The sequence below is a fragment of the Pongo pygmaeus genome, chromosome 13, assembly GCF_028885625.2.
Source record: "Pongo pygmaeus isolate AG05252 chromosome 13, NHGRI_mPonPyg2-v2.0_pri, whole genome shotgun sequence".
Lineage (NCBI taxonomy): Eukaryota > Metazoa > Chordata > Mammalia > Primates > Hominidae > Pongo > Pongo pygmaeus.
The window spans coordinates 22,364,677-22,385,730 of NC_072386.2; the positions used below are offsets into that span (position 1 = coordinate 22,364,677).

General features: G+C 41.9%; 1 protein-coding gene and 1 long non-coding RNA gene across 2 annotated transcripts in view; one reads left to right on the top strand and one right to left on the bottom strand.

Annotated features, from left to right (window-relative positions):
* Positions 1-12,063, bottom strand: part of LOC129044655 (uncharacterized) — an 85,980-nt gene extending 73,917 nt beyond the window's left edge. Inside the window, exons 1-2 of the long non-coding RNA XR_008504734.1 lie at positions 12,014-12,063; positions 11,080-11,189 (exon numbers count right to left, since the gene is read on the bottom strand). This is a non-coding gene — a long non-coding RNA (uncharacterized LOC129044655). The remainder of the gene's footprint in view (positions 1-11,079; positions 11,190-12,013) is intronic.
* Positions 12,064-12,131: 68 nt separating this feature from the next.
* On the top strand, positions 12,132-20,444 carry LOC129044649 (protein SPATA31F1-like). Its single transcript, XM_054502707.1, has 4 exons — positions 12,132-12,364; positions 13,014-13,059; positions 13,586-13,646; positions 14,664-20,444. Exons 1-4 carry the CDS (start codon positions 12,221-12,223, stop codon positions 18,421-18,423), a joined length of 4,011 nt encoding a protein of 1,336 aa, XP_054358682.1. The 5' UTR covers positions 12,132-12,220; the 3' UTR covers positions 18,424-20,444.
* The last annotated feature ends 610 nt before the right edge of the window (positions 20,445-21,054 follow it).

The following is a 21,054-nucleotide window of genomic DNA, read 5'->3' on the forward strand; positions in this document are numbered from 1 at the left end:
TCAAAAGAGACAAAGAAGGCCATTACATAATGGTAGAGGGATCAATTCAACAAGAAGAGCTAACTATCGTAAATATATATACACCCAATACAGGAGCACCCAGATTCATAAAGCAAGTCCTGAGTGACCTACAAAGAGACTTAGACTCCCACACAATAATAATGGGAGACTTTAACACCCCACTGTCAACATTAGACAGATCAACAAGACAGAAAGTTAACAAGGATACCCAGGAATTGAACTCAGCTCTGCACCAAGCGGACCTGATAGACATCTACAGAACTCTCCACCCCAAATCAACAGAATCTACATTTTTTTCAGCACCACACCACACCTATTCCAAAATTGACCATAGTTGGAAGTAAAGCTCTCCTCAGCAAATGCAAAAGATCAGAAATTACAACAAACTGTCTCTCAGACCACAGTGCAATCAAACTAGAACTCAGGATTAAAAAACTCACTCAAAACCACTCAACTAGGTGGAAACTGAACAACCTGCTCCTGAATGACCACTGGGTACATAACGAAATGAAGGCAGAAATAAAGATGTTCTTTGAAACCAACGAGAACAAAGACACAACATGCCAGAATCTCTGGGACACATTCAAAGCAGTGTGTAGAGGGAAATTTATAGCACTAAATGCCCAGAAGAGAAAGCAGGAAAGATCCAAATTTGACACCCTAACATCACAATTAAAAGAACTAGAAAAGCAAGAGCAAACACATTCAAAAGCTAGCAGAAGGCAAGAAATAACTAAAATCAGAGCAGAACTGAAGGAAATAGAGACACAAAAAACCCTTCAAAAAAGTAATGAATCCAGGAGCTGGTTTTTTGAAAGGATCAACAAAACTGATAGACCGCTAGCAAGACTAATAAAGAAGAAAAGAGAGAAGAATCAAATAGATGCAATAAAAAATGATAAAGGGGATATCACCACCGATCCCACAGAAATACAAACTACCATCAGAGAATACTACAAACACTTCTATGAAAATAAACTAGAAAATCTAGAAAAAATGGATAAATTCCTCAACACATACACCCTCCCAAGACTAAACCAGGAAGAAGTTGACTCTCTGAATAGACCAATAACAGGATCTGAAATTGTGGCTATAATCAATAGCTTACCAATTAAAAAGAGTCCAGGACCAGATGGATTCACACCCAAATTCTACCAGAGGTACAAGAAGGAACTGGTACCATTCTTTCTGAAACTATTCCAATCAATAGAAAAAGAGGGAATCCTCCCTAACTCTTTTTATGAGGCCAGCATCATCCTGATACCAAAGCTGGGCAGAGACACAACCAAAAAAGAGAATTTTAGACCAATATCCTTGATGAATATTGATGCAAAAATCCTTAATAAAATACTGGCAAACCGAAACCAGCAGCACATCAAAAAGCTTATCCACCATGATCAAGTGGGCTTCATCCCTGGGATGCAAGGCTGGTTCAATATACGCAAATCAATAAATGTAATCCAGCATATAAACAGAACCAAAGACAAAAACCACATGATTATCTCAATAGATTCAGAAAAGGCCTTTGACAAAATTCAACAACCCTTCATGCTAAACACTCTCAATAAATTAGGTATTGATGGGACGTATCTCAAAATAATAAGAGCTATCTATGACAAAACCACAGCCAGTATCATAATGAATGGGCAAAAACTGGAAGCATTCCCTTTGAAAACTGGCACAAGACAGGGATGCCCTCTCTCACCACTCCTATTCAACATACTGTTGGAAGTTCTGGCCAGGGCAATTAGGCAGGAGAAGGAAATAAAGAGTATTCAATTAGGAAAAGAGGAAGTCAGATTGTCCCTGTTTGCAGATGACATGATTGTATATCTAGAAAACCCCACTGTCTCAGCCCAAAATCTCCTTAAGCTGATAAGCAACTTCAGCAAAGTCTCAGGATACAAAATCAATGAGCAAAAATCACAAGCATTCTTATACACCAATAACAGAGAGCCAAATCATGAGTGAACTCCCATTCACAATTACTTCAAAGAGAATAAAATACTTAGGAATCCAACTTACAAGGGACGTGAAGGACCTCTTCAAAGAGAACTACAAACCACTGCTCAATGAAATAAAAGAGGATACAAACAAACGGAAGAATATTCCATGCTCATGGGTAGGAAGAATCAATATCATGAAAATGGCCATACTTTCCAAGGTAATTCATAGATTCAATGCCATCCCCATCAAGCTACCAATGACTTTCTTCACAGAATTGGAAAAAACTACTTTAAAGTTCATATGGAACCAAAAAAGAGCCCGCATTGCCAAGTCAATCCTAAGCCAAAAGAACAAAGCTGGAGGCATCATGCTACCTGACTTCAAACTATACTAGAAGGCTACAGTAACCAAAACAGCATGGTACTGGTACCAAAACAGAGATATGGATCAATGGAACAGAACAGAGCCCTCAGAAATAATGCCACATATCTACAACCATCTCATCTTTGACAAACCTAAGAAGAACAAGCAATGGGGAAAGGATTCCCTATTTAATAGATGGTGCTGGGAAAACTGGCTAGCCATGTGTAGAAAGCTGAAACTGGATCCCTTCCTTACACTTTATACAAAAATTAATTCAAGACGGATTAAAGACTTACATGTTAGACCTAAAACCATAAAAACCCTAGAAGAAAACCTAGGCAATACCATTCAGGACAAAGACATGGGCAAGGACTTCATGTCTAAAACACCAAAAGCAATGGCAACAAAAGCCAAAATTGACAAATGGGATCTACTTAAACTAAAGAGCTTCTGCACAGCAAAAGAAACTACCATCAGAGTGAACAGGCAACCTACAAAATGGGAGAAAACTTTCACAACCTACTCATCTGACAAAGGGCTAATATCCAGAATCTACAATGAACTCAAAAAAATTTACAAGGAAAAAACAAACAATCCCATCAAAAAGTGGGCAAAGGATATGAACAGACACTTCTCAAAAGAAGACATTTATGCAGCCAAAAGACACATGAAAAAATGCTCATCATCACTGGCCATCAGAGAAATGCAAGTCAAAACCACAATAAGATACCATCTCACACCAGTTAGAATGGCGATCATTAAAAAGTCAGGAAACAACAGGTGCTGGAGAGGATGTGGAGAAATAGGAACACTTTTACACTGTTGGTGGGACTGTAAACTAGTTCAACCATTGTGGAAGTCAGTGTGGCGATTCCTCAGGGATCTAGAACTAGAAATACCATTTGACCCAACCATCCCATTACTGGGTATATACCCAAAGGACTATAAATCATGCTGCTATAAAGACAGGTGCACACTTACATTTATTGCGGCACTATTCACAATAGCAAAGACTTGGAACCAACCCAAATGTCCAACAATGATAGACTGGATTAAGAAAATGTGGCACATATACACCATGGAATACTATGCAGCCATAAAAAATGATGAGTTCATGTCCTTTGTAGGGATATGGATGAAATTGGAAATCATCATTCTCAGTAAACTATCGCAAGAACAAAAAACCAAACACCGCATATTCTCACTCATAGGTGGGAATTGAACAATGAGAACACATGGACACAGGAAGGGGAACATCACACTCTGGGAACTGTTGTGGGGTGGTGGGAGGGGGAGGGATAGCATTGGGAGATATACCTAATGCTAGGTGACGACTTAGTGGGTGCAGCGCACCAGCATGGCACATGTATACATATGTAACTAACCTGCACGTTGCGCACATGTACCTTAAAATCTAAAGTATAATAATAAATAAATAAATAAATAAAAAAGAAAATGTGGCACATATACACCATGGAATACTATCCAGCCATAAAAAATGATGAGTTCATGTCCTTTGTAGGGACATGGATGAAATTGGAAATCATCATTCTCAGTAAACTATCGCAAGAACAAAAAACCAAACACTGCATATTTTCACTCATAGGTGGGAATTGAACAATGAGAACACATGGACACAGGAAGGGGAACATCATACTCTGGGGACTGTTGTGGGGTGGGGGGAGGGGGGAGGGATAACTTTAGGAGATATACCTAATGCTAAATGATGAGTTAATGGGTGCAGCACACCAGCATGGCACATGTATACATATGTAACTAACCTGCACATGGTGCACATGTACCCTAAAACTTAAAGTATAATAATAATGAAATAAAATAAAATAAAGAAAAAAAAACAAAGACAGGATTCTGAAAGCAGCAAGAGAAAGGAAGCATAGCACATATGAGACTTTCAATAAGGCTAATAGCAGACTTCTCAGCAGAAACTTTATAGGCTAGAAGACAGTGGGATGATATATTCAAAGTGCTGAAGGAAAAGAAACTGACAATGAACTCTACTTTGCTCAGCAAAGCTGTCCATTAGAAATGAAGGAGAGGTAAAGACTTTCCCAGACAAACAAAAGCTCAGGTGTTCTTTACTCCCAGACCCGTGTTATAAGAATTGCTAAGGGGAGGTCTTCAAGCTGAAAGAAAGGATGCTAATTATTAACATGGAAACATATGCAGTTGACCTTTGAACAATGTAGGGGCTGGGGCACTGACCCCCCCATGCAGTTGAAAATCTGCATATAACTTTGGACTCCCCCAGAATTTACCAATAGCCTACTGTTGACCAAAAGGTTTATCAATAACATAAACAAAATTAACACATATTTTGTACATGTATTATATCTTGTATTCTTACAATAAAGTAAGCTAGAGAAAAGAAAGTCATAAGGAAGAGAAAATACATTTACTATTCATTAAGTGGAAGTGGATCATTATAGAGGTCTTCATCCTCATTGTCTTCATGTTGAGTAGGCTGAGGAAGAGGAGAATAAAGAGGGGTTGGTCTTGCTGTCTCAGGGGTGGCAGAGGCAGAAGAAAATCCACAAATAAGTGGATCATGTAGTTCGAAACTGTTATTCAAGCATCAACTGTATAAGGCACTTGTAAAAGCAAGTACATAGTCAAATCAGAATACTTTAACACTATAATGGTGGTATGTAAATCATTTATATCCTTAGTATGAAAGTTAAAAGACAAGATGTAAATTATGACATAAAAAATATAAATTTACAAAGTTTTTAAATTTTTTATGACATAAAAAATATAAAAATATAAAAGTAAACATGATTAGTTTTTTTTACACAGTCAAAGTTAACTTGTTATCAGCTAAAGTAACGTGTTGTAATCATAACATATTCTTGTAAGCCTCATGGTAACCACAAAGCAAAAAACCTATACTAGATACACAAAAGATAAAAAGTAAGGAATTAAAGCATACCACTAGAGAAAATCATCTAACCTCAACAGATGACAACAAGAGAGGGAAAAAGAAATAAAGGGTCTATAAAACAACTAGAAAACAATTAGCAAAATGGTAGTAGTAAGTCCTTACCTATCAATAATTACCTTGAATGTAAATGGATTAAATTCTCCAATGAAAAGACATAAAGTGGCAGAGTGGAGTACAAAAACAAGACCCAACTGTATGCTGCCTGCAAGAGAATCACTTTTCCTTTACAGATACATAGAAATTGAAAGTGAAAGGATGGAAAAAGAGATTTCATACAAATGAGAACAAAAAGAGAGGAAGGGTAGCTATACTCAGATAAAATAGACTTTAAGTCAAGAACTGTAAAATAAGACAAAGAAGGTCATTATATAATGATAGTAAGGTCAATTCATCAAGAGGATACAATAATTGTAAATATAGCATATATGCACCCAATATTGGAGCACCTAAATATATAAAGCAAATATCAGTAGGTCTAAAGGGAAAAATAAGACTAGTAAAATAACAGTAGGGGACTTCATACCCCACTTTTAGCAATTGGGCAGATCACCCAGACAGAAAATCAATAAGGAAACATTGGACTTAAACTTTGGACCGAATGGACCTAACAGACATTTACAGAACATTTCATTCAACAGAAGCTGAATGCACATTTCTCTCAAGCACACATGGAACATTATTCAGTATAGATAACATGTTAGGCCACAAATACAAATTTAAGAAGACTGAAATAACAAATTTAAGAAGAGTGAAATAACAAATTTAAGAAGACTGAAATAATGTCAAGTATCTTTTTCCAACCTCAATGGTATAAAACTAGAACTTGTTAACAGGAAGAATTTGGGAAAAATTCACAAATACCTGGAAATTAAACAACATGCTCCTGAATAACCAATGGATCAAATAAATCACAAGGGAAATTAGAAAATATCTTGAGACAAATGAAAGAGGAAACACAATATCAAAACTTATGAAATGCAGGAAAAACAATTCTAAAAGGGAAGTTTATAGCAATAAATGCCTACATCAAAAAAGAAGAAAGATCTCAAGCAACCTAATGTTACACCTCAAGGAACTAGAAAAAGAAGAACAAACTAAGCCCAAAGTTAGTGAAAGGAAAGAAATAATAAAGATTAGAGGTTAAATAAATAAAATTGACACTAGAAAAACAACAAAAAATATGAACAAAAGGAAGAGTTGGTTATCTGAAAAGAAACAAAATTGACAAATCTTTAGTTACATTAAGAAAAAAAGAGAGAAGACTCAAATAAATAAACTCAGAATGAAAAAGGAGACATTACAATTGATACCACAGAAATACAAATGATCATAAGAGCCTACCATGAATAATTATTCACAAACAAATTAAATAACCTAGAAGAAATGGATAAAGTCCTAGAACATACAATCTACAAGAAGGAATCATGAAGAAATAGAAAATCTGAACAGACCAACAATAAATATGGAGATTGAAACAGTAATAAAAAATCTCCCATCAAAAAGAAAAGTACAGGACCTGATAGCTTCACTACTGGATTCTACCAAATATTTAAGAACGGATACTGGTCTGACATGGTGGTTCACACCTGTAATCCCAACACTTTGGGAGGCTGAGGCAGGAGGATTGTTTGAGGCCAAGAGGTAAAGACCAGCCTGAGCAACGTAGTGAGATCCTGTCTCTAAAAAATAAAAAAAAATTAAATAAAAAAAATTAGCCAAGCATGGTGAAATAATAAATGTATGTTATTTTGAATCACTAAATTTTGTGGTAATTTGTTATGCAGCAATAGACAAATAAAACAACATTCAACACAATCCCAATTAAAATCCCACTACAGAAATTGAAAAACTTATTCTAAAATTAATGACCTATAATAGCCAAAATAGCTCTGAAAAAGAAGATTACTTATTCCACCTGACTTCAAGACTTAGTATAAAACTATAGTAATCAAGACAATGTCACTGACATTAACAAAGACAAATAGATCAATGGAACAGAATAGCGTTCTGGACTAGGCCTATACATATATCGTCACTTGATTTTTTTTTGACTTGTTATAATTTTTATTTTTGTGAGATACACACTTTCCAAAAGATTTGCATTGTTCATACAGAAGTATTTTATAAGCCACATTAATAATGTTTTCATGCAACAAACCATAAGGTTCAAAGTTGTTTGGCAATCTAATATTTTTACATTAATATTTTAGAGCTCATAATGTGGTGCCAGACTCCTAAAAGCCATCAGAAAATTAGTCTCCTTCTTTTGGAATCAGTTTACTAATAAGGATGGCAACAATCCAACATTTATGGATTTCTAGACAAGTAATGTGTCCTTTACCACTTTTTGGTAATTGCTTTTCAATTGGTTTCTAAAAATTAACACAATAGGAAAAATGTTTGTACAAAGCTTCACCATAAAAATGGATGACACATAGTGCATGAAAAAATGCTCAACATCATTATTAATTAGAGAAACACAGATTAAAACCCCAAAGTGATACCATTACACACATATTAGAATGGCTAAAATTAAAAAGGATTGTACCAAGGGTTGACAAAGATATAGGAAAATAAACCCTCATACACTGCTGGGAGGAATGGAAATAGTACAACCATCTTGGAAAACAGTTTGGAAATTTAAAAAAATTAAACACACAGTTTTAATCCATTCATGCTGCTATAACAAATACTACAGATTGGGCAACTTATAAAGAACAGAAATTTATCTCTCACAGTTCTTGAGGCTGGATGTACAAGATCGAGGTGCTGGCAGGTCCCGTGTCTGATGAGGGCCCAGTCTCTGCTTCCAAGATGGAACCTGGTTGCTGCATCCTCCAGAGGGGACAAATGCTTTGTCCTCATATGGTGGGAGGGGCAAACAGCTCCTTCACATCTTATTTATAAAGTCATTAATCCCATTCATGAGGGCAGAGCTTTCATGCCCTAATCACCTCCCCAAAAGCTCCAACTTCTAATACCATCACCTCGGTAATTAGGTTTCAATCTATAAAATTTGGAGGGACACATACATTCAAACCATAGCATACAACTATCATATGATTCAGTCATTCTACTCCTGGGTATTTACCCAAGAAAAATGGGAATACATGTCCTTATAAAAACTGGTACATGAATGTTCACAGCAGCATTATTTCTAGTAGCCCCAAACTGGTAATAACTCAAATGTCTATCAACTACCGAATGGTTAAACAAATTGTTATATATGCATACAATGGAATCTACTCTGCAATAAAAATGAATGAACTAATAATATACAAAACAACATGAATATATTCAAATAACTGGGCTGAGTGCAGGAAGCCAGACATAAATGTATACATACTGCATGATTACGTTTATATAAAACTCTAGAAAAATGCAAACTAAACTACAGTGATGGAAAATAGGTCAATGGTTTGGAAGAGAGAGGAAACGAAAGGTGTAGGGAAAAACGATTACAAAGGGGCATAAATAAAGTTTTGAGGATGTGTTAATCTTGACTGTGATAATGGTTTCACAAGTATATACAAACGTGAAAATTTATCAAATTGTTCATTCTTTGTTTGTTTTTTGAGACGGAGTCTCACTCTTGTTGCCCAGGTTGGAGAGCAGTGGTGTGATCTCAGCTCACTGCAACCTCCACCAACTGGTTCAAGCGATTTTCCTGCCTCAGCCTCTGGAGTAGCTGGGATTACAGGTGCCTGCCACCACTCCTGGCTAATTTTTGTATTTTTAGTAGAGACAGGGTTTCACCATGTTTGACAGGCTAGTCTTAAACTCCTGACTTCAGGTAATCCACCTGCCTCGGCCTCCCAAAGTGCTGGGATTACAGGTGTGAGCCACTGTGCCCAGCCTAAATTGTTCACTTTAAATATGTGTAGTTTATTGCACATTAATCATACCTCAGAAAAGTGTTTTTAATTACTAAACTCTAGACAAATGAAAAATTTAAGCAACAAAAATGAAACTGTGGTATATACTCAAAAGGACTGAAAACAAGGATTTGAAGAGATACTTGTAAACCAACATTCACTTGAACATTATTCACGACAGCAAAAAGGTGGAAAGAACTGACGTATTCATCAATATGGAAAAGAGGCACTCTTAAAACATTTTTTAGAAGTGTGAATTTCTGGCTGGGTGTGGTGGCTCACGCCTGTAATCCCAGCACTTTGGGAGGCCAAGACGGGAGGATCACAAGGTCAGGAGATCAAGACCATCCTGGCTAACACGGTGAAATCCTGTCTCTACTAAAAATACAAAAAATTAGCCTGGTGTGGTGGTGGGTGCCTGCAGTCCCAGCTACTCGGGAGGCTGAGGCAGGAGAAAGGCAGGAGAATGGCATGAACCTGGGAGGCGGAGCTTGCAGTGAGCCGAGATCACGCCACTGCACTCCAGCATGGGGGATAGAGCGAGACTCTGTCTCAAAAAATAAAAAATAAAAAAAAAAGTGTGAATTTCTACAATTGGAGGGCAATTAGGCAATATAAACATTGAAAATGCACACACCCTTTGACCCAGCAATTTCACTAGAAGGAATTTTTCCTACAAATATACCTATATATTTATGCAAAGATTTATATTACATAAGGTTTGTGTCAGCATTTTTAGAGCAAAATTATACGAAATATTCAAGAATATGGCATGGAAGATGAACTGTGTTTCAGCCATATCAAGGAAAATATTAAAGACATTAAAGAAAATGATATGCTCAAGATATATTTATTTTATTAAATGAAATAAGACTGTAATCCTAGCATCTGGGGGGGCTCAGGTGGGACTTGGGAGGCTGAGGCAAGAGGAACCCTTGAACCCAGGAGTTAGAGGCTGCAGTGAGCTATGATTGTGTCGCTGCACTCCAGCCTGGGTGACCTTGTCAGAAGAAGAAGAAGAAAGAAGAAGAAGAAGGAAGGAGAGGAGGAGGAAAAGGAGGAGGAGGAGGAAGGAAGGAAGGGAGGGAGGGGAAGAAGAAGGAGGAGGAGAATAAGAGGGAGAAGAAGGAGGAGAAGGAGAAGAAGAAGGAGGAGGAGGAGAAGGAGGGAAACAAGAGAGAAAAGTATCTATACTACCTTTCCCTTTGTGAATAAAACATTAAAATTCATTTTTTAAATTTATGCTAGACTAGTCTGGAAAGATACACAAGAACCTGATAGAAGTGATTGACTGAGGGAATAAAAATGAGAGATGAGAGACAAGGATGAGGAGACAGTAGGTTATACCTTCTTCTACCTTTTGAAGTTTATACCATTTATATGTATGCTTACTTTAAAAAAATCAATTAATCTAAGTGATTAAAATAAAATAAATGCAAAGGCCCTCCATCAAGGAGGGCCTCACCCCTGCTCCTCCAATCTTTCCCACAATTGCTCTCCAATACATTCATCTGCACCTCTGCTACAGACAGACTGCATTTTTTAGTATCAAATGAACTCTGTGGCACATTCCTTGGGGTTCTGCGTTTGTTAGGAATTTTCTCTCCCACCTGGAACAGTCCTTTTCCCTATAACCTGCACTTTTAGACAAAACTCCAAAATTAATCTCCCCAGGAACCCTCTCTGACCAAATTGATCCCCTCCATGCATTCTCTCTCTTGAAAGGTTGAGACCTGAACCTCAATAATACATTAAATTATTTGAAATAAGTCATTGGCTCTTGATTCACGTAAATTTGTCTTGTCTTTGAAACTAGATTTTTAAGTGTCTTGAGAGGAGGAAGCCAACATGACTCAAAGTCCTTATACCCTTGACATTACCCAGCTTAGGGATGAGCATACTGAATATACTTACCATGCCAGTGAGGTAAAGGATGGGATACTGGATGAATGTTCAAAGATTTCGAGCCCAAGAATTTTTTTCTCCGCTTTTGGCTGTAACCATTCTCACCAGGGCAACACCTTCTAAGCATATTCAGAAATCATTGGCTGTTACGGAAGTATTGCAATATTCATGGAGGTTAAGCAGGTAACATAAATGTATAAATTAATGGGCAAAGTATAGGAGTGATGAGTCCTGAGGCAAAAGTGGAAAACATCTGCTCTGCTTTAAAAGTTTCCAGAATCCAACTCAAGCAAACAAATAAAAATTCTACAGGCAAACAGAATACATCCAGAGATGAACAGATCCAACCACAAGCAGCAACCAGTTTGCGACCCAAAGCCAGAAATGGCTACTAATCCATCTCTACAGGCATTCATCTCCCTGAACAGGCAGAATGCTATAACAAGGACAGAGGCAGCTCTAGAAAACCATGACTTGGACAGAACTCCAGAAGTGAGCCACATTAATGTGCCTTAAAAAGATTGCAGCATTTACAATCTCTCCCCACCCATCTGCAAGCTTGAGGCCACACAGACTGGATAGATACGGCCACCGTGGCCTCTCCCTACCACCCTACCACATCAGCCATAGTCCCCTTCCTGCACCTCTGTTACCAATCACCCATTGCCTGAAACATCAAAGATCTCCATTTCCAAGCCATAACCAGACTCCGCCCTCCCTAAATTCTGTGTGCTTCTCAGGTATATTTCCAAAACAAGTGGGAGAGTTAGTGGAGGTTCCTCTGGCCTAACCACCCCTTCTCATAAGGTGCCCCCTGTGCCAAAGCACTCAGTTTTCTGAAGACAGGTGACCATACAGTTGTGAAGGAGAGAGCCGAGACATCAGGCTGGTATAGGGAGTGGAAAGTGAAGACAGACTAGGGAATAGACACTGCTTGTGGCACCTTCAGTCCCAGGCTCAAAACACCCTCATCTACAGACTGAATCACCACCTGAGCTTCCCTACTACATGTACCTTATGAAACAGGAGGGCTTTGTGATGCAGTTTGGTGGCCTAATTCCATCCTCTGTGAGGTGGACATGACAAGGCACCAGAACCCTGAATGCCAAGATATAGGGATGGCTGATCTCATGCTAATGAGGTTTAGACCATGTTGAGCCCTACTTTTGTTCTGTGGGATGTTGAATATCCCTTATACACCTATGGCTCCATCTTCATCATTATTGTAATTATCTGGCAAGTGAAAAGGAGCCACCATAAATTGAACTTGGAAGTTGAAAGGAGCTGCTGCTGGGTAGGGCAACACTATGATTCCAACTGAACTAATTAAGTCTCAGATAATATGCTTTTGAGCTCCAGAGTCCTTCCTTATTGACCCCACTTCCCCTCTCTCCCAATTTTTATGCCATACCTTTAGTTACTTTTATATAGTCTTTTCCTTCTCAGAGCCTAAAAGTAATTCCTTACCAGGTCTTCCCTGAACCATACTCTAATTGAAAAGCCAAGAAGCTTTCCATTTGACTTAATAGAGACCTAGATGATATGGAATCTATCTCACTGGATCTCAGAAGACCTCACAATATGGGGGATTTTTTTGGTTGGTGGCCCTTTAAGGTGTTTATAAACTGAAGTCTTTGGGTATTAGAACCACATACTCTTTGATCTGTACCATCCTTTCTCTTGCTTCATCCTCAGCATCCAGCAGGACTTATCTGGGAATCAGATGGGAGGTATAGAATATGGAAAAGCCTCCAAGTGAATCAGAAATAAGCAGAGAAGGAAAATGGGGTAAAAAGGTGGAATAGGCAAAGAAAATCCAGGACAGTGTATAAAATACAGATAGATATATAGAAAGGGAGTGGAAAATAAATGTAAGTCTCATTTTGGACATGAGAAAGAAAATGGTGTCCCAGCTTCACATTCTAATGTTTTTGTCTTTTAAGCGTCACCAAAAAGTCAGGCAAAGAGCTAGAGATGCAGCATCAACAGGTAAAGTCCCAATCTCTCCTCTGACTCCCTTCCACTGTGGGTGTTTCCCATGAATCCTGTCCCTCTATGACCCCTGGAGCCAAGAGCCAGGTGCTCTGCCACTGAAGACTCCAGTTCCCCAGACTGAAACTTTCTTGGGTGGGAAATCTTACCTCGGAAACATTCCAAAATTCTCCACATTATTCCCATGGGAATAAAGAATTGAGGAAATAGTGCAGATGTCCTTAGTTGTGTCATTTACTAGTTTTAAAACCTGTGGAAGTCACTTCATCTCTCATTCTTGTTTGCCATAACATGGGCATCTGATGATCCTCTCACTCACAGTATGGTTGTTAAGGTCAAATAAGAATGGGCACAGGAGAACAAATCATGATTCATTATACTGTGCACAGAAAGGGCTTAAAGCATTTATAATTAGGGTTCTCAGTGTCTTCTGGCTGAGAGTCAAAGGCCTCCAACCTCCTATAGATACTCTGAAACTCTACCATGCCACTGTCTACTATAACACTGTCTTCTGCTTCCTCAGCTAGGAGACTTTCTCAGGAAGAAGATGAGAAGCCACAAGAGCTGCTCTCTGTCATGAAAAGGTGATCTATTGCTGTTTGCAGTCTCTAAACACCAGCCTGGCCTGTGGTGATTTTTTCATTTAGCCTGGGGCAGGACTGAGGAGATGGAAAATGGCTGGGAGGGAGACATACACAGTGGAGGCTGGTTCACTAGTTGAGAGGGTTGCAAAGGCATAATCATCTCAGGAGGAAAGAGTCACCCAATACTGATTTGGGGCAGGGTCACAGTAGTTCTGAAATTCAGGATTTTACTAGTACATTATTCATAAAAGACATTATATGGGGTTCTACTCAGCTCTGAGATATGTTATCCAGTCAAGAGAATGGATTTTGCATGAGGAAGTCACCCATGTCACATTCTCTTTACAGCTACACCCTTACATGGGCAGACTCAGCTGACCAAGATGAACCCTGCTGATAATACCTCCTTTAGTTCTGTATTCAAGGAGTCCAGTTCCTGGCACAGCCCTAAGACAGGAGCCTATCATCTTATCCTCTTAAGATTTCTAGAGAAAAAGATTGATTCCCAGGAGATGTTGGGTACATCATCAGGGATATCTCATAGCCCCCAGAATGCATAAGTACCACATAAACCTCATTTTCCACAGTTTGGATGTACTGAAAACTAGACTTCAGGTTTCTTAGCCTCAAATGAGACTGCAAGACAGTTCTACCTTGTGATATTCCTGGTTATGCCCCATCAGCTAACCAACTGACTCTTCCTTCCACATGCTTGGTTCCTTTCTCCTAGTTCAGCTTCTCAACAAGGCCAACACAGAACTCAGCTCCCAGTCTTCTCTGAGGGCCATGCCCTTCGGTGGGTTGTCTGAGGCCTTGTCTAACAAGTCCTAACCCCCAGCCCACCATACCTTACCAAATGCCATTTCCTTAAGAAGAAAAGTAGAGGAGTAGACATGAAGGGGGTGTAGGCTTCTAGACTTGCAGGACTAGGGAAGGGCAACACCAACCCTAGCCCACACTCTTCCAAGAAGGTAGATGCTACTCCATAATTAATGTTTGCCATGTTTCTCTTTCCAGCCAGGGCTGGCTTCCCCCGGAGGGAAGTGTGCGGCGAATCCTATGTACAGATCCCTGTTGCCAAATTTGCAATGCCATGGCTCTAGAGATTCAGCAATTGCTGGTGGATAAGAACAACCAGATCTCCCCAACTTTATCGAGGAGTCCATCACAGGTCTCCTCTTGCCTAGAGATCTTGTCTGTGTCTAGTGTATCCTTTGAGCAGAGTCTAGAGCTCCATTCCAGAAACATCAGAGAGCTTTCACTGGCATCTATAAACCCAACACTGTCACAATTAACAGATCAGAAATCTTTAACCCAGTCAGCTGCCCAGTCAACGTATGCAGATGGCATACAAGATTACTGGGCTGATCACCTCCACCTAGGGCCGGAATTTCAAGTGCCAGATGTGCTCACGGGCCCAAACACCATAGCTTCTTCAAGGCTTGAGAAGCCAAGGGCTCCACTGAACCAGGAGGAGATGATGCAGAGCAACCCCAGCTCTATCCAGAAGAACCAAGGCCAGCATCACTTGAATTCCCAGGTCTCCTTGCTGTCCCTGAACCCAGAAACCCCGAACCCGATGCATCCGATGGCCTTGCATATGGTCCTCCCTGCCCACCTGCCATTTCTCAGTCCTGAAGTGCTGAAGCTTCTTGAGGTACATGTTAAAAAATGGACGCATTTCCAGAGGTGGGGGCTCCCAAGACGTGTGGAGGAGTCCCTGAGGCAGCTTATGCCAGACCCACCATTGTATTACCAACCTGGAAATGACCAGCCAGTTTCTTTCAACCTGAATAATACTTCTCAGGTCTCTCTTCAAAGATTTGAGACCATTTCCCTCCAGACCTGGTGTTCATGTGTGGCTGGCCAGCCCATCCAGACCTTCTGGGTTTCTGAATGGTCCAATAAGAACCCAGAACAAAGACACCACTGTCAGCAAAGTCCAAACCCTATGGCTCTAGCCTTGCCCTCTCCAGCCCTTAAAGCCCTAAGTGGCCCCCATCCACAGTCTGGGGGACAAGATAATGACTCAGGGAATGATCTCCAGCAGAAATACAGCCAGCTATTCTGTGGGCTCCCTTCTCTGCACAGTGAGTCCCTGGTTGCCACTTTCATGGGATCTCAAGGCCTCCTCAAGAATGAAAATGTGCCCAAGCCCCCCTTGAAGGATCCTTTTCTCTTGAATGAGCTTTCCTTCCCCCAACTGCTCCCTAATACTTCACCCCAGTCAGCCCCACCCTCTTCCCCACTTTTCCCAAATTGGGTGTCTCCATCTGACCATCAACGAGCTCAGATCAAAGTCCCATTTCTGACTCTGGCCGAGTATGAAGCCTTGGAGTGGCACCTGCTACAGAGGCAACTCCAGCTTCAGTGGGGCTGGCCAGCTGCCCTCCAGAGGTCTCAGCACACCCAGTGCCTCATGCAGCATGAGCCCTGTGGCAAAGCTCAGTCTCCTGAGACCATGACAGCTTCCCAGACAGGGAAGTCCATCTCAGTGCTCACCAGGGAACTACTCTTCTTCCCGGAGCATGCCCGGAAGCTGCTGGAATTCCACATCCAGAAACGGTTGATTCACCATCGCTGGGGCCTGCCTCAGAAGATCCAGCAGTCCATCCAGTTGCTCCTTACCTCCACTGACCAGCAGACTGTGTCCTGCAGCAGCACAGCCCTAGCCAAAGTGAGCATCCCCCAGCCTGTAGCCCTAGAGGCTAACGGGGCTTGCGACGTGCTCTCACCCATTGTGGCCCCAGTGTCCATCCCCATGCCACACTTGTTCACTCAGGTCAAGGCAATACTGCAGAAACACATCGACTCCAAATGTGGACAGATCCACCAGGGCAAGATACCTGCCTGTGTACATAGGTCCTGGGACTGCAGAATTTCTGGGGTCCTGGCAGTGGCTCCTTTAATCTGCATTCCAGAAAGCCAGTTCCTGGAACTGCAGACAGCAAGTGACCCAGACCTACATCACAAAGTTATGCCCTGGATGCCAACGGCCCTTGATCAGCAGCAACAGGCTTTACCAGGTACTGTCACTGAACACCCTAAGCTGCTCCGAGTCTTGTCTGTGGAAGCCATTGAGAAACTGGAGACAACTTTACGGCACAAGCATCTGGCCTTCCTGTCGGGGCTGCCTGCTCTGTATTATGTGGCGCTCCCCAGGGCCCTGGCCCCGGCAGTCACTAGCCAATCTGTCATCACAGAGATGGTGCCTAGTCCTATGGAAATCCCAGCAGAGCCTCTGATTCAGATGGTTTCATTTGAAGAACAGTGTATAAGTCTTGGGCCATGCCCTCAAGGCAACAAGGAGAGTTGTACAGAAGTTGCAAAAGAGTTCCAGCCTGCAGTGCCAGTAAAAGGAACAATGGAGACACTGCCTCTAGAAAGCCAGACGCATCCTACTAGCCCCCACTCACTCCAGACACATATCTTGACCAAACTAAACTTCCACCTGAGAAAAAAGGTCCTAGAGATACAATGGGGAATTCCCATTAGGGCAAGGAAGTCCAGGGAACAAACTGCTGCAGCACCAGAGAACATATCCACACAGAAGTCTCTTGAAAGTCTAAACCACCAAGGGGAGACATTGCTCCAGAAACTACCCATCCCACCAGACACTCTTCCTGCCCCTAATCCAGAAGGGGTTCACCTTAAAGAACAGCTGGCCAATGACTTGAAGGCAGTGCAGCAGAACCAAAAGCAATCTAGTTCCAAAGCAGTACCCCAGGGTTCTGCCCACTCGGTCTCTGAGATCTCACAACCCAGTGGGGACATGACAGAGGCCCACATGCTTTGTGTTCAGGTAGAGGCCAGTGTGAACAACCCCAGCCTGGAGGAACCCTGTGGCCCTGAGCCTCAAAGCCTTGGCAAGAGCAAGGACCCAGCCCATGTCCCCATGCTAGCAGGAAAGAGAGAGGACCCGGAGAAAACCAAAGCAGCCAGGGACCACAGAGAAGGGGATGCAGGGTTTGGGCGCTCCTCAACCAGAGAAGAGAGACGCCCTGCTGAAGACCAGAGGCCAGCAGGGATGCTTCCAAACAAGACACCCCGAGGGTCCTGGCGATGGAGCCGTAGCTTTCATCTTGCTAATCCCTGTCAACACAGCCCCCAGCATCACCCTCAGCTTAAGCTCCCACAGCTACCTCCGCGAGTCCCTGGGGAGAAAGAGTCTGAGAAGGACCTGCAAGACAGTCAAACCAAGCTAAATGTCATCCTTGAACCAGCGACAATTCCTGAGAACGCCCAGACTGTGGTGCCCCAGGCTTCACAGGGTCAGGCTTTCCTGAGCCAACCAACTCAGGGTAAGCCTTTGCAGGGCCAAACTTTGCAACGCCAAGTTTTACACGGGCTGGTGATGCCAGCCCATACTCAAAAGAAGCCCAGCCTTCCAGAGTCTAGCTTGAGAAATAAAATTAAATGTTTTCTGCAGCGTATTAACCCCAAGACAAAAGGCAAAGCGCACAAGGACTCCATGTTCTCAGCTGCTGGGAAGGTGGCCAAAACCAGAAAAGAAAATGTTGCAAAGAGCCTGGCTCCAGCCAAGAGCCCTGTAGGGAGAAATAAGACAGAGAAGCCAACAGGGTACTCCAAGGCCCAATCTCGTCCTGCTCAGAAGCTGGTAGGCCCAGCTTTCTTGGATGGTCCCCAGTCCCTAGACAATAAGCTTCGGCTGCACTCCAGACAACCTGGCTCTGCCTCAACCCCAGGCCACCCCCACCACTGCCCTCGTCACTGTCCTCGAGTGGCTTGTGCCCCCCAACCAGGGCACCCACCCTAGCTCCTAACCCTCAGTTCAGATAGAAACATTGGTCTGCTCAAGGAGAACACACAGAGCCATGAAAAAGAGTTTATAGGCTCCCCAACTGCTGCAGCCCTCCAGAGGACCAGTATTGTCATTTCCATAAATATGCCGGTGGGGCAGGGTGCCACTAGAAATACACTCTATATGTTTCAGCAATACGTCACCCGTCTGCTCCTTATCTCCACTGTATTGTGTTAAGGGAAGGTGTGAGGGAGGGTAAAAAGACCTTCCTGTCTAGGGAAGGAGCTTTAACCCACAATTAAGATGGTTCATTTTAGAGGAGTGCCACAGTATTCCCTCCTTGAGGAGGTGCTTTTGTGTTTATCAAAACACAATATCTAATATGACAGATGTCAGATCCAGATGATAGACTCTCCTCTGACTGCTCCCTGTTTATATTGGGAAGATCTTTCTAGAAAAGCCATCTTGGAGCCTGCTGTAATCCTGCTGCCTGTTTACTGCCTCCACTGCCTCTCAGTTGCATGAAATGAAAGCCTCCTGGAAGGAGATGACAATAGAAAATGGAGAAGGGCCTGTCCCACAGGCCCAGGGATTAGTAGGGAGCAGGGGCATGTAGTTGGAGGTCTGAGTACCTGTGACAAAAGCTGATTCTCATGCCTGACTGGGGCATGAGAATAGAGAAAAGACAGTTTGCTTGGTGCTAAAATGAGCTTAGAGCCAGGAGGCAAACCCAAGTGCTTTGGGAGGGATCACTGAGCTTAGTTCTGCTTGCCCTTAGTGTGATGAAGGGCAGGGAGTTGAGCACTGAAGTTTCTGGGAAAGAACCACAAATATAAGAGGTTTTCTAAACATATGTGAGCCTGTCAAGTTACTGCCAGCAGCTTATACCCAGGCCTACTGTTTCTATACCACCTGTGCCTGGAGTCCTTCTCCACCACTCTCCTTGCCATGATCCTTGCTCCTTGAATTTATCTTCACAGTAGCTAATGGTGGGCACCCAGTCAGCTGAATCCCCTCCCAGGATCTACCTGGTGCCTTTTCCTCAGGGGATGACTCCTACACTTTTTCCTGCCAAGGACGGCACCACAGAAGCCTGGCAGCTCCAGCCCTTGGCTCCTGTCACCTTTCTACATCTCTTCATTGTGTCCCACTGCATTTCTGAAAACACCGAAGCCAATCACCTTGGCTATCAAAAGAAGACACAGCTTTTGGAAAGTGTCCTATTAACACAGAAAGTGACCACAAATCTAGAATTTAATGCCACACATGAGTCTAACAATGAGATCAGCTGCTCATAACTGAGGTGGTGGAACTCTGGCCCTTTTGCCTCTCTCTGGGAATGTCCAATATTTTGCTATTCAGGGAAATACACAGTTATTATTAATTGAAATACTATGTGGAATTCTCTGAAACCTTTGGAATGAAATGAAGTCCAAGAGGGAGGCTGAGTGGCAAGCTGAGATCTACAAGGAGCTGCTAAGAAATGTAAGCCCCTCCCAGTGATATCCTATTCACATTCTCCCTCACACACAGATTAAACAAAGTCCCTCCTACAGACCTGCTTTGGGAGGTCTCTCAGTGTAGCTTGCCATACCAAGATGTTCCTAGAGTTCTTTCCTGCTACCTTTTCAGTCAAGCCTCCCACCCCAATCCCAGCACCATCACTGGGTGAGTGATCCACCACCAAAGGCAGCTTTGGTAATCCTAGCCACACATCAAGCCTCTTAATAATGGCCATCATACTCATATTCCCTGGAACCTCTAAGGAGACCGAAGGGGACCTTGTCCTTCCTTCTCCAGTTACTTGGGTTAAGGCAAGCACTAGTCTCCCTGGAATGCCTGACCTCTTAAGGAGCCGTGGCAGAACAGCATAGCTCAAGGTTGTGCTTGCTCCACTCAATAGGTTAAACATGAGTAAAAGATTTGGGTCACCCCCTTCCCTCTGGAAATTTCTGGCTGAAGTGACCAAAGAATGATTTTAGGGCAAAATGATAAACATGAACAAAGGGCAATAAAACAGCGCAAAGAAAATATTACAAAATTCTTGAGCAAGTGTTTTTGTAACTTCTAGGACAAATGCCTGACCCTGTGGGGAGAATGCAGATTTTAAAGTCAAAGTCACAAGAATGGAATGTAGGGAAAAATGAAGTTTAGAATTCTAGCTCAGAGATTTGACAAGTTACTTAACATTTCTGAGCCCCAGTTTCTAGATCTGGCAAAAGGGGATAATTGTACATCCATACCCAAACCTCAATTACTGTTAATGTACTGGTGATTCTCAAAGCCACATTTCTGACCCAGTCTTTCCACTGAGCTCCAAACTGTATATTCAACAACTGACACAAAACTCTATCTTGTTACAAAGACAATGCAAATTAATTCAAAACCTCCACCTCACCAACCTGATTTCCAAAGTCAGGGAACGTTATCACTATACATTCACTTTTTTGTTCAGTTCATACATCAAGAGAGTCACTGGGTTCTAATCTTGATGACTCTCAAGTTAGCCCCCTCTCCTCTATTTTTACTGACTCTCCTTGTAGTTCAGTTTCTCATCCTTAACTTGCCTGAATGGTTAAAATATGCCTCATAACCCCAGGGCCTAAGAAAGTGGCTAATGCATAGTAATACCTTATATTAGTTGAA